Source organism: Strix aluco, chromosome 13 (genome assembly GCF_031877795.1).
Source record: "Strix aluco isolate bStrAlu1 chromosome 13, bStrAlu1.hap1, whole genome shotgun sequence".
Taxonomy (NCBI): domain Eukaryota; kingdom Metazoa; phylum Chordata; class Aves; order Strigiformes; family Strigidae; genus Strix; species Strix aluco.
Window position 1 is genome coordinate 20307395 of NC_133943.1, and position 15879 is coordinate 20323273.

At 56.7% G+C, this 15879-nt stretch overlaps 1 protein-coding gene across 1 annotated transcript; it reads left to right on the forward strand.

Annotated features, from left to right (window-relative positions):
- The first annotated feature begins 8017 nt into the window (after positions 1-8017).
- On the forward strand, positions 8018-13574 carry LOC141929282 (START domain-containing protein 10-like). Its single transcript, XM_074838504.1, has 6 exons — positions 8018-8543; positions 11872-12019; positions 12138-12241; positions 12343-12460; positions 12744-12796; positions 13114-13574. Exons 1-6 carry the CDS (start codon positions 8379-8381, stop codon positions 13324-13326), a joined length of 801 nt encoding a protein of 266 aa, XP_074694605.1. The 5' UTR covers positions 8018-8378; the 3' UTR covers positions 13327-13574.
- The last annotated feature ends 2305 nt before the right edge of the window (positions 13575-15879 follow it).

Genomic DNA, 15879 nt, shown 5'->3' on the forward strand with positions numbered 1-15879 from the left:
CCGGGGAGCACACCCCACACACTGCCCTCCACCTGGTTTCTTGAGAGCAGAGATGAGACTAAAAGTCATGGGGTGGGCAAGCAGGGAACCCCCACCCTCCATGCCCCTGTTTGCTGTGCCAGCCCCTGGGAATGTGCCTGACAGCCTCCCTCCACCCGCCCACTCGTGCTTTGTAATCAGTGCCACCTGATTTTGCCAGTGTGGATGCTCTGAACCCCCTGCTCTGCCCTTGCCTGAGGGAGATGGTGCTGCCCTCTGCCCATCTCCTTGTGAAATGGTGCCAGAGATGACACGGTGTCCCTGTACTGGGGACAGGGAAGGGACACAGCAGGGCTGGATACCCCAGTTGTGCTGGGTCCCAGCTTCCAAGGGGGGGCTGGGGGAACAAGGCCCCACACACACTTTTTTCTGACACCAGAAACTCCCAAAGTGGCAGAAAAAGGTCTGTGCTAAAGCATGCAGGAGCTGGTGGTCCCCAGGTGCAGGGTGCCAGTGTTGTCCTTGCCCTGTCCCACTCTCTGGGAGGGCTCAGAGTGGCTGAGGAAGCCACTGTTGATGGGCTCAGCTGTTTGGACCCTGCCAGGAGCAGGAAGGATGCAATGGCAGCACAGGGTAGGAACAAGGAGGAAGAAGAAATTTTCTGGGGCTTCATCGCATCCTCTGCTTAACAGCAAAATTTATGGGTGGTCCCCTCTCTGGGGTCTTTGACACTGAGAGAAGCATCCCACCACCATGCCCACTGTCCTGGGGACTTCAACTGGGTCCAGTAATACCGAGTGTCCTGAGAGCTTGAAACTCAGATGCAAATTACCCCAAACCCTCAGCTTTGAGCTGGCAAGACTGGGCTGTTCCTGGGGTGCCACAAAACAGCTCAGAGCAGCAGGGGACAACGAGCATGGGGCGGGTGAAGCCCCCCACCGATGCCATCCTGGGAGGGCACATGGAGGAGTAGCCAGCACCCACCTGTCACCGGTGGGGGGGAGCCAGGTTAGAAACAGCCCCAGCCATCGCTTCCACCTCCGTGGACGAGCTGGTGGCATCAGCGTGGAGCAGGGGGACTCCTCTGCGGCTGGTGGCTCCAGGGAGCTGCGGTTGACCCCTCCGCGGGCATGGTCCTAGTCCTCTCTCTGTCCCTCAGCTTGTCCCTTTCCCTGGCCTCTCCCTGATGCTGGCCGTGTCCTTGTCGCTGTGGTCTGTGGAGCACGCGTGACACCCAGTGGGCGAGCACCAGACTGCACACGTCGGGCGAGCGGCACAGCCCGGAGCAGGGTCCCTAGGCACAGTGGCTCTTGCTTGGGGATGTCACCGTTGTGGGGGACATTGTCCTCCTGAGAGGAATGGCAGTGCCCGAAGGAGTTGCAGCTGAGTTTGGCTGGGTTGGATGGACACATGGCTGGGGGCTCCCTGCAGCCCCGAGGCTCCGGGGTCTCTCCAGGCACCCAGGGGTTCCCTGGGGGTCTGGGTCTCACTGGGGTCTGGGGTCTCACCAGGCCCCCACACTGTGTGAGTCTGTCACATGAGGCCCATTATGCTCCAACTGCAGAAGAGATATTGGCAGCATACGAAGGGGTTCAAGCTGCTTCGGAAGTGGTTGGCACCGAGGCACAGCTCCCTTCTGGCTCCCCGACTGCCGGTGCAGGGCTGGATGGTCAAAGGGGAGGTCCCCTCTACACACCGTGCAACTGAGGCCACATGGAGTAAGTGGGTCGCACTGATCACACAACGGGCTCAAATGGGAAACCCCAGTTGCCCAGCAATTTTAGAAGTGATCACGGACTGGCCAGAAAGCAAAGATTTTGGAATGTCACCAGAGGATGAGGTGACACATGCTGAAGAGGCCCTGCTGTATAATAAAATGCCAGAAAATGAGAGGCAATATGCCCTGCTCACTGATGGGTCCTGTCACATTGGGGGAAACATCGGAGGTGAAAGTGGCTGTCTGAAGTCCCACATGACAGAAGTGGCAGAAACTGCTGAAGGAGAAGGTGAATCGAGTCAGTTTGCAGAGGTGAAAGTCATCCAGCTGGCTTTAGAAATTTCTTAATGAGAAAAGTGGCCAGAGCTCGATTTCTATACCGACTGATGGACGGTGGAAAATGCCCTGTGGGAGTGGTTGCAGCAATGGAAACAGAGCAACTGGCAGCACAGAGACAAACCCATGTGCATCCCGGGTAAATAACCTGGTTGTAAAAGTATGTCACGTAGATGCTCATGTATCCAAGAGTCAGGTCACTGAAGAACATCAAAACAACCATCAGATGGATCAAGCTGCTAAGATCGCAGTGGCTCAGGTGGATCTGGACCGGCAACATAAGGGTGAATTATTTATCATCCCGATGGGCCCATGACACCTCAGACCATCAAGGAAGAGATGCAACATATAGATGGGCTCGTGATCAAGGGGTGGACTTGACCATGGGCACTATCGCCCAGGTTATCCATGAATGTGAAACGTGCTCCAATTAAGCAAGCCAAGCAGTTAAAGCCTCTGTGGTATGTAGGACGATGGCTGAAATATAAATATGGGGAGGCCTGGCAGACTGACTATATCACACTCCCACAGACGTGCCAGGGCAAGCACCATGTGCTTACAATGGTGGAAGTAATCACTGTATGGCTAGAAACATATCCCGTGCCCCATGCCACTGCCCAGAATACTATCCTGGGCCTTGAAAAGCAAGTCTTACGGTGACATGGCACCCCAGAAAGAATTGAGTCAGACAACAGGACTCATTTCCAAAACAGCTTCATAGACACCTGGGCCAAGGAGCATGGCATTGAGAGGGTGTATCACATCCCGTCATGCACCGGCCTCTGGGAAAATCCAGCGATTAGATGAACTGTTGAAGACTACAATGAGAGCAATGGGGGGGTGGGACCTTCAAACATTGGGATACACATTTAGCAAAGGCCCCCCAGTTAGTCAACAGTAGGAGATCTACCAGTCAAACTGCCCCTGCCCAAAACAACTTTTACGTACTGTAGAAGACGATGGAGTCCCACAGCACATAGTAAGAATCACCCAGATTAATGAAGAATGAACTGTGATGAAACTGAGTGAAGCGCAGTAGTGCTGGAACCAGGCCTGACTTCAGCATGCAACAATCCAACATTACACACCATCCTCCTGCCACACCGAAGCCTGATCCTGCGGAGCCCACTGAGTGGACTTTGCACCATCCCTCCTGCGCAGACAGGCTGTTATGACAGATGGAGCCCAAAGTCATGGACTAAATGAACTCAACGGGCATTTTAAAGGGACATTTTAATGAACAAAAAAGGACATTTAAACAGACTAAGGGAATGATATCTGTGTGTATATGTATGAAAAGAGAGGAAAAGTGGTGGTGATTAGTTGAAAATGGATCAGAAGGTATGGGACCTGAACATGATGCAGATGGCACAGAATAAGGGGTGGATGTTGTCCTGGTTTCAGCTGGAATTAAGTTACTTTTCTTCCTAGTAGCTGGTATAGTGTTGTGTTTTGGATTTAGGATTACAATAATGTTGGTAACACACTGGTGTTTTAGTTGTTGCCAAGCAGCGTTTATACTAACTCAAGGACCTTTCAGCTTCCCATACTGCCCTGCAGCTGGGAGTGCACGGGAAGCTGGGAGGGGACACGGCCAGGGCAGCTGACCCAAATGAGCCAAAGGGGTATTCCACAGCATATGACGTCATGCCCAGTATGTAAACTGGGGACAGCTGGCCAGGGGGCACCATAGTTTGGGGATTGGCTGGGCATAGGTCAGCAATTGTATTGTGCATCACTTGTTTTGTATATTCTATTATTATTATTATTATTATTATTTCCCCTTTATTTTCTGTCCTATTAAACTGTCTTTATCTCAACCCTCAAGTTTTACTTTTTTTCCACTCAATTCTATCCTCCATCCCACTGGGAGCGGGGAGAGTGAGTGAGCAGCTGTGTGGTGCGTAATTGCTGGATGGGGTTAAACCACGACAGAGTCCCTGCAGCCCCGGGGTTCTGGGGTCTCAGTTTGGCCCCTGTGGGTCCCTACAGCCCTGGGACTCGAGGGTAGTCCCTGAAGTCCTGGGACTCTAGGACCACACTTGTCATCTGGGGGTCCCTGCCATCCCAGGGTGCTTCACGCCTTGCACCACTCCTGGGTCAAGACCTCACTTTTCCCTGGCTTTCCTGCTTGTCGCTGTCTCTCAAAGGGCAGGCAGAGCTAGCATGACTTGACATCTCTCAGGTGCTTAATACCTTCCTGCTCCCACTTTGGGATGATCTTCACCTCCCAGCCACCACCTTGTAATGTCGTGTGGCAGCTGTAACCCCTCCTAACTGCTCCAGTTGGGTTTCTCCAGGCCAGGAAACTCTGAGCCCATTTTTAGCTTTTCCTTCTAACTCTTGTTCGTTCCCTGGGAGATAAACCCTGGTGGAACAAAGATCTGAGGGGAGCCAGAGCTGCAGTTCACATAAAGCCAAAGCAGAAACATTTTCTGTAGCAAAAACATTTTTCATTTCAATTTGCAAAGCCTTTCAAAGTCGATTCTCTGAGGAGCAGGAGCAGTCACTGCAGAGGGGCTTGGATGCTCTTCTCCAGCTCTGGAGAGGCTGGAAGCTTGTCCTGCTGAGGTATTCAAGCTTGTTAATGGAACTGTGTACATCCACGTGCAAAGCCCTGCAACCCCATTCCCAGCGCGTAAATCCCACATCCTGGCTCTAGAGTCTGTAAAGACACTTGGAGAGCTTAGAAATTTGACCTGGAGAATGAAAGGAGGAGAAAGGGACAAGAAAGTCCTTGTTCAGACATAGCCGGTGACAGGAGCTGTGTCCCCCTTGCTGTACCCTAACCAGGATCCCGTGCATGCCCTGGCCCCACCTGGCTCTGGAGAGGTCCCTGCTCATGAAGCTGGTGACTGTGGGACGTGGAGGGATCCTGGGGGCTGCTGGCATGACAGTTTCCCGTGTCATCCCCCGTGTCATCCCCCACTGCCCATGCACAGTGTCAAAGCATGGCCAAGAGCAGGACCCTGTGTGCTCGCAGCGGACAGACCCATTTCAGCGGTGCCCTGGGAGAGCATCCCAGAGATGGGACAACCTTGTGAAAGGCAAGCCTGTCTCCTGATGCTGCATTTCTCACTTGGGAAGGCACAGACATGGAGCACAGCTATACTGTCAGCCCAGGGAATGTTATTCTGTGCCAGCCATGGGACCACCATGAGCTGTTGACATCCCATAGCCAGGGAAAGCCAGTGTCCAACTAAACCAGGTGTAATGAGCCACTACCAGCTGCTGGATGCTGCAGGACATGGGGGTCACATCACTAATCCCAGGGTGCACGATCAGCCAGCCCCAACAGCAGGGCCTGGAAGGCACCGTGTGTGTAATGGGGACGCACCCAGAGCCCAGCCAGCTCTCTGCTAACAGATACTTGTCCAAAATGAGCCTGTAAAATCCATCTTCCTCAGACTCAGGTCTTGCTAGTGTGGCAGCTCTGATGCCTCCAGAGAAGCATCTCTTATTTGCTCCCTCCCTGCTGCTGAGCTCCTGACACTTCCTCCACAGAGGATGGGAAGGATAGGGGCTCTCATACCTCGGGGACACACCACAAAATTGCTCCTGGGATAACCACTACCTGGCCGGACACTCAAGGTGACTCCAGCCACAGGACATTTGAAGATAAATTTAAAAAGATATGACAGAGGCAAGGTCACATTAACATGTGGCTTTACATTTGCTACAGTCTCCTTCACCTCTCTCACTTGGGGTGCACAGGCTCCCAGCAGCATCACCCAGATCCAGATCTTAGGTGCAAAAGAGCCAAGGGCAGTGGTAAATGGGGTTGTTTTGAGCCCTGAGTGCCTGCAAGGGCAAGTGGGTCATGGGAACCCATCTAAGCTCAGCTGGTGGCTTGCAGGTGACATGTGATGGTGACCATCAAGCTCTTGGGTGGCTGCATTGTTGTCCAGCTTGAACACTGACCCCAGGGACTGCTGCAGAAGAGAAGAAAGCACTTTCTCTTCAAGTCTCCAGCCTGTTCAGCCAGGGACAGAAATGCTCCTGTCTCTCAGATGCAAAGAGAAATGTGGCCAGGCAGGGCTGGTTCCTGCTTCAGCGATGCTGGGCAAGCAATCTGCTCCTTCCCATGCAGCCTGTCAGAGCTCCTTCATCCCCAGGACTGCAATGTCCTCCCTTCTTTCACCCCATGGACATGCTCTGGAGTTACAAAGCCCACAGACTTGGGTCCTACCTTCCTCCACGCATCTACATATGGACTATCAAGGCTGTGACTGGATCTTGCAGGGGCTGGGGTGACTGCCCATGCTTGCATGTGGACACACAGATGTGCACATGCTCACACAGATGCTCCCGTGCACCCCATGGGACACTATAGCAATGGCATTAGACAACTCTAGACCATAAATCCTTCCGGCCTCCCTTGCTCCCTGCTCCGCAGCCCTAAGGCCACTCCAAGGTCTTTCCTCTGCACTGTCCCCAACTTGGGATCTGCCACTCCCTGCCCACTGCGGCACATCTTTAACCAAGCATGGCGCTTGGCAGCTCTGCCTCACTGGCAGACGACCACAGCACCCAGAGCAACCTAAGCTGTGAAACCCGCAGCCCCATGACGAGCTGGTGTGCATGGAAGAGTGGCTGCTCAGTCCACCATGCTACAGCATGGGCAGTTGCAGGCAGCTGCAGGCAGTCTTCCTCCCCAGGCAAGACTCTGTGAGCAGCTGCAGCTCTCCAGCTTTCTCCCTGTTCTCCCTTTCATGAGTTTTTGCCCATGCCTTGATGCCCAGCTGGCAGCTGGTCTCAAGCACGGTACCCCAGGGTCAGTACTGGGGCCACGTTCCCCATCCTCATCAGAGAGTCAGATGAGAAGGCAAGTGAGCCCTTGCCTTGCAGGTGAGGCTAAACTAGAGGGAATGGGCATGCAGCAAATGGCAGAGCCTCAGTCCAGGTGAACGCCAAGACACTCAAAATTTGGGTCAACAGAAAACTTGTGGACATCAACAAGATGGGCTAGATAACCCTAGGTTTCACCCAGGCTGGGGACCAAGGGGCTAAGCAGTGAAAAGAACCTGAGACAAGGTCCCAGACAAGGTCCTGGACAAAAGGCTGCACAAATGGGGCAAGCTGCATCCTGGGCAACACGAGGAAGAGTGTGGCCAGCAGCCTGAGAGAAGGGGTTGTCCCCTCTTTGCAGCACCAGGGAACCCCCACCTGAGTGCTGTGCCCAGACTGGCTCCCCAGTTCAGGGACAGGTGAAGGAGCTGGAGAGGGACCAGCAGATGCTGCTGGCAGGGCCACAGCCTGGGGCTATGAGAGGATTGGGCTGGGATCTACCAACATCATGCAGTTACCTGCAGGACAGATGCAAAGGCAATGGAGCCAATCTCTCTCTGTAGGGCATGAGATGTAACGAAGGACAATGGACATTAATTGCAGCTTCAGGTTGGAGAGTAGGAATGATTTTTTTTCCTGGGGAGGTGATGCAACTGTGGGACATGTCACCAGGGAGGTGGGGCAAATCCATCCTTCAAGACACAGCTGTGTAAAGCCATGAGTTACCTTACCCTGTGTTGGTGGTGTTTCTGCTCCAAACAGGAGGGTGGGCTAGAGACCCCCGGGGGTCCCTTCCCACCAGCATCACCAGGATCCTGTGAGCCCAGGGAGGGGCAACCTCCCCAACTGCAAATTCTTTCCCTTCCCCACACCAGGAGCCAACCCCACAGACCCAGGACACCTTGACAGCCAGGGTCCTGTGCACTGGACTGCAGCCCCGTTCCAGGCATGCCAGGACCAGTGCTGGCCCACATTCTGCTGATGCTGAAGCCCATCGCTTCCGCCTCACTGCTGGGAGGCCTGGCCGCAGCTCCTGGCAGGTGATCAGCTGATCCCGACAGCGAGCTGGTGCTGCAAAGTCAGGCACAGAGATTGCCAGCGTTCCGGCAAGGGGAGAGCAGGGCCACCAGGGCTGGGGGGCTCGGGGGGCCAGGGGCAGCTCTGCCCTGAAAGCCGACCCACCTGCACATTGCTACCTGCTGAATAATAGAGGAGCTGACAGCCAGCCGGAGAGAAATGTGATCCTGGCTAGCCAGCCGGGGAAGACATCTGAGCTCCCAGCAGCTGCGATAGCAACTGCAGGGAAGGAGCCTTCCTCCTCGCTGCTCTGTGCAGCGCAGCGTGGTCGGGGTGGCTGGAGGTCTCTTCCCATCCTGGTGTGCCTGGGTGGCCAGTGCCCACTCCAGGGGCACGGGCTTGGAGCTCGGAGGATGATGTGAGCTGCAGCAGGCACCCAGCAAAGCAGAGCTCAAGGGCAGAGCTGGGTTTCCCAGGAGGTGAGGCAGAAGGAGCCTGCCTGCAGCCAGTGCCTGTGCCCTGGGTCCAGCAGCTCAGCCCCATGTCCAGAGGAGGGGAGATGGTTTATATCCCGGATGACTCCGACTTCAGCTCCTTCCGGGATCAGTGTGAGAGCCTGGAGGGCTGGCACTGCCGGTATAACAAGGCTGGCGTGACCGTGTGGAGTCAGGGCCAGGAAGAAAACTGCACTGTGCAGAAAATCAAGGTAAGCAGATGCCTGCAGCTGCGGGACCACCAGCCCTTCCCTGCCCCAGATGTGTGCCCAGCTGCTCCCTAGGGTGCTGGCCCATCCTGGGGGTGCACAGCACCCTGGCCCAGCCTGTCTGGGGGTGTTTCTGCCCCAAATGCTGGTTCCCCCAGAGATGCTTCCCCAGTTGGCAAGCTGCTCTGCAGACTCTCACTGCCTGCCCTGTGGCTTTAGCCTCTCGACCTGCCGGGATGCCCGCTGCAGCGTCCTGCCATGCATGCACGCATGTGGGCTCACATTGCGGCTGCCCTTGATCCAGACACAGGCGGGAAGGCCCTGGGATCAATTACGTTATGGAGATGGCCTTGCTGGGAGCCCCCAGGCATGAGACAGGCTGGCGAGATGCCTCCGTGGTGCCTCTCCCCCAGCCACACCATCCTGGGGCACATCGCCTCACATCCTGCACTGAATGAGCATCCCGGAGAGTTTAAGAGCCCCCATAGGCTGTCTCGGGAGGTTTGTTGCTTGACAGGGGCCAAATCTGGGATGCTGCAGAGGAACTAGAGAAGTTCAGCTATCCCTCAGGTTGTTACACCTTGTTGCTCATCTACATGGCACCAGTGACACTGCCAGGTGACCCTGAGTACATCAAGAGTGGTTACAAGGTGCTGGGGGCACGGGGGCATGGGAGCCCCATTGCGGGGTAAGCCCTGTGTGGGAGCATCCTGAGGGTCAATGCTTGGCTCCATGGCTGGTGTCACAGGCAGGGCTTTGGCTTTTCAGGCCACTGAGGATCAGGACTGCTGGGTAAGGATGGGATCTGTCCAGGCAAGTAGGGTCAGAGCATCTTACCTACGGGACACCCAACCTGATAAACAGAGCTTTCAACTAGGAGTGTCAGGGAAAGTTTACTATGATCTGAAGAGCAGGGAAAGCATGGGAAGATGGTGAGGAGGTGCCTGGGGTACAGTACGCTGGAGCAGGATCTTGCACCACTCTCCTGAACACGAAGTAACCGGCAGCACACCTCAGGTGCCTGCAACCAGGACACGCAGCTGGGGAGACTGGAGGAGCTGGGCACACAATGATTGCAGTGCTGCCACGGATGGAGGCCCTTCAGGGCCAAGATGAAGAGGAGAAGAGGTGCTCTCTGCAGAGGTGCAGCTGCAATACACACTGCCTTGCTGCCGGGAAGAGCTAGGATTAGGGAGCACTTAAGCCAAGTGCACAGGATCAGTCAGGATGCACTCAGGGGTGCTGAGGGGTCTGGCCAACACCTCTTTGAAAAGTCCTGGTGATTGCAGGAGGTCCCTGATAACTGGGAAGAGGCAAAGATCACATCCATCTTCCAGAAGGGCAAGAGGGATGCTCTAGGGCGCTATGGGCTGCTCTGCCACCTCCATCCCTGGGAAGGTCATGGAGAACATCGTCCTGGAAGCCATGTCCTGAAGGACGAGGACAGTGGTGACAGTGGCAGGAACCTACCAAGGGTTTTGACCAGCCTGATTGCCTCCTTCAATGAGAGGACTAGCTGTGTGGGTATGGGGAGAACAGTGAAAGCCCTGTACCATGATTTTAGTAAAGCCTTTGACAGGGATTCCCATAGTCTGCTCGTCACCACATTAGTGAGATCTGGACTGGAGAAGTAGATGATGAGGTGGGTGGAAAACCAGCTCACCACCAGGCTCATGACATGGTAGTCAGCACTGCAGAGTCCAGATGGTGGCGAGTTGCTGGGTCCCACCCTGTTACTGGGATGATGGGATCAAGTGCTCTCTCACATCAAGTGAGTCTGCAGGCAGCACTGAAGTATGGAGAGCATTAGAAGTGCTGGAGACAAGGCCACTGCTGGGTGTGAACTGGACAGGCTGGAGGGACAGGCTGGCAGGAGCCTCGTGAGGTCCAGCCAAGTTCAAACAAGCACAGCCCAGCAGAGGGTATGCAGTTATATCCCCCTTTGCCACCACCGAGCCCTATAGAGAGAGGATCCTGTTCAGGAGGGTCTGTGCACCATCGCCCTGCCTGGTTCATTGTAGTAATACCTCATTGATGTGTTTTTTCCCTGCTCTGGAGAGGCTCTGAGCACGGTGAGGGGGTCAGCACTGCCCAGGGACCCTTCCTGAAATGTGGGATGGAGGATGCCACTGCCTGTGCAGGAGAGCGGAGCTGCACAGGCTGGGGCTGGGGGATCAGAAAAGCCCCAGTCTTTCCATTGGTGCAGACATTACCTGGAGAGTCCCTGAGCAGCTGGAGCTTTGGATTTTTTCCACATAAATTTACTGTGGATGGTCTGATTTTGGGCTTTGTGCTTTCCCTGTCCCAGCTGACTGCCTGTTGTGCCCAGTGTGGCCATTGCACAGACTATTCAGTTGGCTGCATGGTGGTGGACATGCTTTTGGGATTTTGGGGGTGCAAGGCTGCGATGGTCCCGCTGTGATAACCGGAGCTTCCAGGAGCCCAGGAGGACCATGAGCTCCACCTGTGGCTGGAGGTCTCCTTCAGCCTGCAGCAGCAGCAGCAGCACCTCCAGACCCTGCTGGGAGGAGGTGGCGGAGGACAGGGAGCAGGAGGAGGCAACTAGGTGCTTCCACACTCTCCTCCACGGTGCCCTAGGGAGTGCAGCACATCTCCAAGCCTGTCCTGGGCACAAGTCCAGCACGCCAGGCAGAAACCATCACCCAGGCCATTGGGGAAAGCTTGCCTGAGATTGATGGGACCTGCCACGTTCACAGGGCCATCTCCAATTACACAGCACTGCTGAACGCCTCATCAAAGATGCAAGGCCTCTAACGAGGAGCAGATGACATCTCCTTCCTCCCAGCATTGAGAGGAGTGGGGTGGCCAGCTTCATCAATAATGCACTCATCAGCGTGGTCAGGCAGCTCCACGGCTCTGGTTACAGCTGGGGCCCTGCCAACCTCCCCAGACTAGACCCTGTGCCTGAGAGCATCATGCCAGGGCAGTAGCATCCCTTTACTTGCCCTGTAGGAACATGGGGTGAGGGGACAAGTCTGGGCTTGGGGTACACAGGCACCAGAACCTGGACCACCAGGCAGCTCTGTTTGAGGGCAGAGGGTCCTTCTACCCCCGCTGTCCTCCTGCCTTCGCACTGTGATGCATGCTGGCAGCGGGGATGGTGGCTCTGCCTGGGCTGTCCCAAATCAGGGACATGCCCTGCACCATGTTTGCAGAGCATCTTCCGTGGCACCCATGCAGGTGACTTTATAGCAGCATAGGGGCACGCCACCACACACGGGAACTGTCTAGAGTTCTCGTCCCTAGATGGGCACAGCTCTGTGCTCTGGGGGTGGGTGCTGCCCCTGTCCGACTGCCCATCTCCCCACAGACTCGCATCTCCTGCAAGGATGTCCCTGCTGAGACACTCTATGATGTGCTGCACGACACCCACTACCGCAAGAAATGGGACTCGAACATGATCGAGACCTACGACATCGGGCGTCTGACCGTTAATGCTGACGTAGGATACTACTCCTGTGAGCATCCCCCATCCCCTGGGAACCCCCAGGGCCCCCTTTCCCAACCCCACAACCCTGTGCATGTGTGTGGCACCATGGGAGCAATGGGTTGGGGTGTAACAGGATCTGTCCACAGGGAAATGCCCGAGCCCCCTGAAGAACCGGGATTTTGTCACCCTGCGCTCCTGGCTGCCCTTGGGCAATGACTACATGATCATCAACTACAGCGTCAAACACCCGGTGAGCCCCTGGCCAGCCCCAACCTGCCATGGACCAACAGGCACAGGCAGCGCTGGGCAGCAGCTCAGGCAGGCTCTGAGGTGCATGGCATCTCTCTGCAGAAATATCCACCCCGGAAGGATTTTGTGAGGGCCGTGTCCCTGCAGACAGGTTACCTGATCAAGGCGAATGGTGCCGGTGCCTGCGTCCTCTATTATCTCACCCAGGTGGACCCCCGCGGTGAGTGCCAGCAGGAGGGGATGGTGCAGCATGTCTCCTTGGGGATGGGTCCCATTGTATCCCCAGAGCTCACTCACTGTGGGTCTCCATCTCCTGGAGGTCCAAAGGGCACTGAGAAGTGGGGACAACCCAGGGAAGAAGGGGGCCCCTCCCAAATCACAGCACGGGGCAGGTGCCATCAGCCCAGAGGGGGCTCAGGCTGGCATGGGGTGCTGCGGGTTCATGGTGCCTCCTCTGGGGCTGTCCCAGATTGGATGAGTGACGGGGCTTTGGGTTCTTGCAGGGTCGCTGCCAAAGTGGGTGGTGAACCGCGTCTCCCAGTTTGTGGCACCAAAGGTAAGCAGGGTGCGCGGCCAGTGGTGGGATGCACAGGCATCAGGGATGAGCTGCCTCAAAGTAGCCCCCTAAGTAGGGGCAGGACGGGTACTGGGTGACCCAGGGCTCACAAGCTGAGTGCTTGGTGACCCAGGGCTTGCAGGGTGTGCACTGGGCATGCTCCTGGGGCTGTGTGGTCTGAGCCAGGCCCCCATCCCCTCCCAGCACCCCCAAAAAGCAAGCAACGGGGGAGATGAGAGCTGCCCACAGACCTGAATGGCTCCATCCCCACTGGGGACTTGGGGCACTGTGATGGGCTGGACCCACTCTGCCCACAGGCGATGAAGAAGATCTACAAGGCTGGGCTGAAGTACCCTGAGTGGAAACGCAAACATGACCCTGGATACAAGCCCTGGGTGTACCCGGAGCAGAACACACTGCCCAGTGTCAGCCTGACTGAGCTTTCGGTGCAGCACGCCGACTCGCTGGAGAACATCGATGAGACAGGGCTGTCTGAGGACCACCTGAGCACCAGTGACCATGAGGCCTGAGCCCCCACCACAGCCTTCTGCGGTGGAACCCCCTCATGACTGGGGCTTGGCAGCCAGGGGGCATGGGTGGGAATTTGGCCGTCTGTGCCCCAATAGTCACGTCTGCTCTCCAACTCCTTCATCATAGACCCCCCTACCTGGGCAGCAGTGTACTGCCCCATGGGAACCTGCAGCATGGGTGCTGGAAAGAGGGAGGATGGGCACCGTGGTCCCCCCTGCACCCATGGTGGCCCATGGAGATGTCCCCACACAGGAGGTAGAGCTGACAGTGGGAGCAGGTGCCCCAAGGAGATGCTGAGCAGGGCAAGAGAGGGGGAACCCTTCATGGGATGGGTGGGAGCTTTCCTGGCACCAGGATATCCCTTTGTCACTGTAAGACCTCCTAGGGGTGTCTTTCAAAGGTCCAGAAATGGGAGGTTTATGGGGGTCCTGCCCAGGCTTTGCAGCAGCACAGGGCTTGGACTGACTCTCCCAATCAAGCTGGACCCACTCCAGCCCACCAAACCCCCCCCAGGCTTTGTGTGACCCCCCACCATCTCAGGGAGCCCTCCCAGGTCCCCTCCTGGGCATCAGGCTCACCTCTGCAGGCTGGCTCTAGCCCAGCTGGCTCTGGGGACCCCTTCCCCAGGTGGTGTTTGGGGGGACTTGTCCTGGCAGTGGGGTCTTGGACAGCCCCTGTCCCTACTCCCTTGGTGTTTGCCGCTGCTGTGGTTTCTGGCACAACAATAAAGGGTTGGTGTGTGTGCGAGAGAGCTTCGGGCTGGCATGGGACGGTGGGGAAGCTGGCACTGAGCCCACCCTGAGGCTGTCCAGGCACTAGGTCTGGGGTTGGACAGGAGGGCCAGTCCAGCTGTACAGTGTCAGCACCCAGGGGTGACCCTCAGCAGGGAGCGAGGTGACCAGTGGTGGGGCAGAAGAGGCAGACGCTGCGCTCCGTACATCCACGCACGTGTGGGTGAGCTTGCACGGGCACAGGGCAGCTTCCACCGGACAACGGGAAGTTAGTCTAGACAGACACCGCTGGGGGAATATGCTGACAAATGCTGGGATTTCCATCCACCCATTCGCCTCCACATTCTGAGGCTGCCTGTGTCTGCTGGGGTCCTGCCCCAGATGGGTTTAAGCCTGATCTGTGCAAGGCCAATGCAAAAGGGTCCGTCACTGCTGATGGTGCTGGGGTGCTCAGCTCCAGACCTGTCCCAGCAAAGTAAATACTAGGGGACATGCCCAGGACGTAGGAACTGCTCTGACAACCAGAGCTCTGCCCAGGCAGTGGTGGGGGACAATTCCCTGGCAGGACCCAGGACTTGCAGCCTGCCCAGAACCACCTGCCACTATGGTTTTTGGGGCCCCTCTGACCCGCCCAGCCTCACAGTCCTCGATCACTCTGACCCCCTGTGGCCCCACCCCCAGCTGTGAGTGCTGCTGCCCTGTGCTTACTACGCCCACACCTTGAGCTTCTCCTCCCCAGTTTGTCCAGACCTTCACTCCAGCATCCCAGATGCAGATGCTCACTGTCCCCCCTTAGCCACCCCATTAGGTCACATATGTCCCCTGTGCTGCTCCGGGGGGACGTGACACGCACATGTCTCACTGCAGAGAGCGCTGGGGAAGGGAGAGGAGGTCCTGGCATTCAGGGCAGCCAGCTCCCACGCTTTGCAGCTGGGCTGGCTGTACAAGCAGAGCAGGGGCAAGAAGCCACCTCTGCAGGGAAAATGTGGAAATCCTAAGAGCAGGAGATGTGCAGACTACCCCTTCACAGCGAGGGGAGCAGTCCCTCCCTGCCCCATGCTGCTCCCACCATGTCAGCAGACGGAGGTCACCTGCAGCAGGGAGGATTTTACCTGTGAAAAGACACATCCCAGACCCAGATTACCCCAATAACAATTTGCAATAATCGTGGTAGAGCTGGGGAGGGAACCATGGCCAGAGCAAGAGGGAGAAACACCCCCAGGTGCTGCCCTGATGGGGCATAGCCCACTGGCACTCCAAGCCCGCTGGGTGCTGGGGTGAAGACCACCCTGCATGGCCTTGGTGCTGCGGGAAGCCGCCTCATCTCTTCTCATTCCCCGGATGTTTCTCTGCAGCAGCTGGGCTGCAGCTCTGCTGCAGGGCTATTTTTAGCCAGCCCTAAGTAGGTGTGAGGAGCTGCTGCCTGAGTACTGAGAGGCCAGTGGGGAGTCCCTGGTCCCCAGCCAGCCCTGGGGAAGGCTGTGCCAGGGTGGGTGACATCTCAGCCCAGGATGTTGCCCAAAATGGCCAGGATGGCAGCAGCATTGGGTGCAGGAGGACAAGGGCTGCTGGGGTGACAGGGACACTGGTCCACATCCAGCCCTGGGCTGCAGGAGAGCTTCTGGCCACCAGCATCATCCTGGCCAGGGAGCAGGGGGTAACCTGTGGGGCTGGGGAGGGGGACTGCCCCAGACCCTGTGGGGTGCCGAGAGTCCCAGCTTGGTGATTTCTTACTGAATGATGTGCCACTGCTGGGTTTCCTGTGACACAAACAGGAAGGGAGCCCTGCGCCAGCATCCCTGAGCACCTGAGCAAGGGAGG

Coding starts and splice junctions, on each gene's coding strand:
- LOC141929282 (XM_074838504.1), top strand. CDS start 8,379: ATGTCCAGAGGAGGGGAGATGGTTTATATCCCGGATGACTCCGACTTC. Junction 8,544..11,871: donor GCACTGTGCAGAAAATCAAG/GTAAGCAGATGC, acceptor ATCTCCCCACAG/ACTCGCATCTCCTGCAAGGA. Junction 12,461..12,743: donor CACCCAGGTGGACCCCCGCG/GTGAGTGCCAGC, acceptor GGGTTCTTGCAG/GGTCGCTGCCAAAGTGGGTG.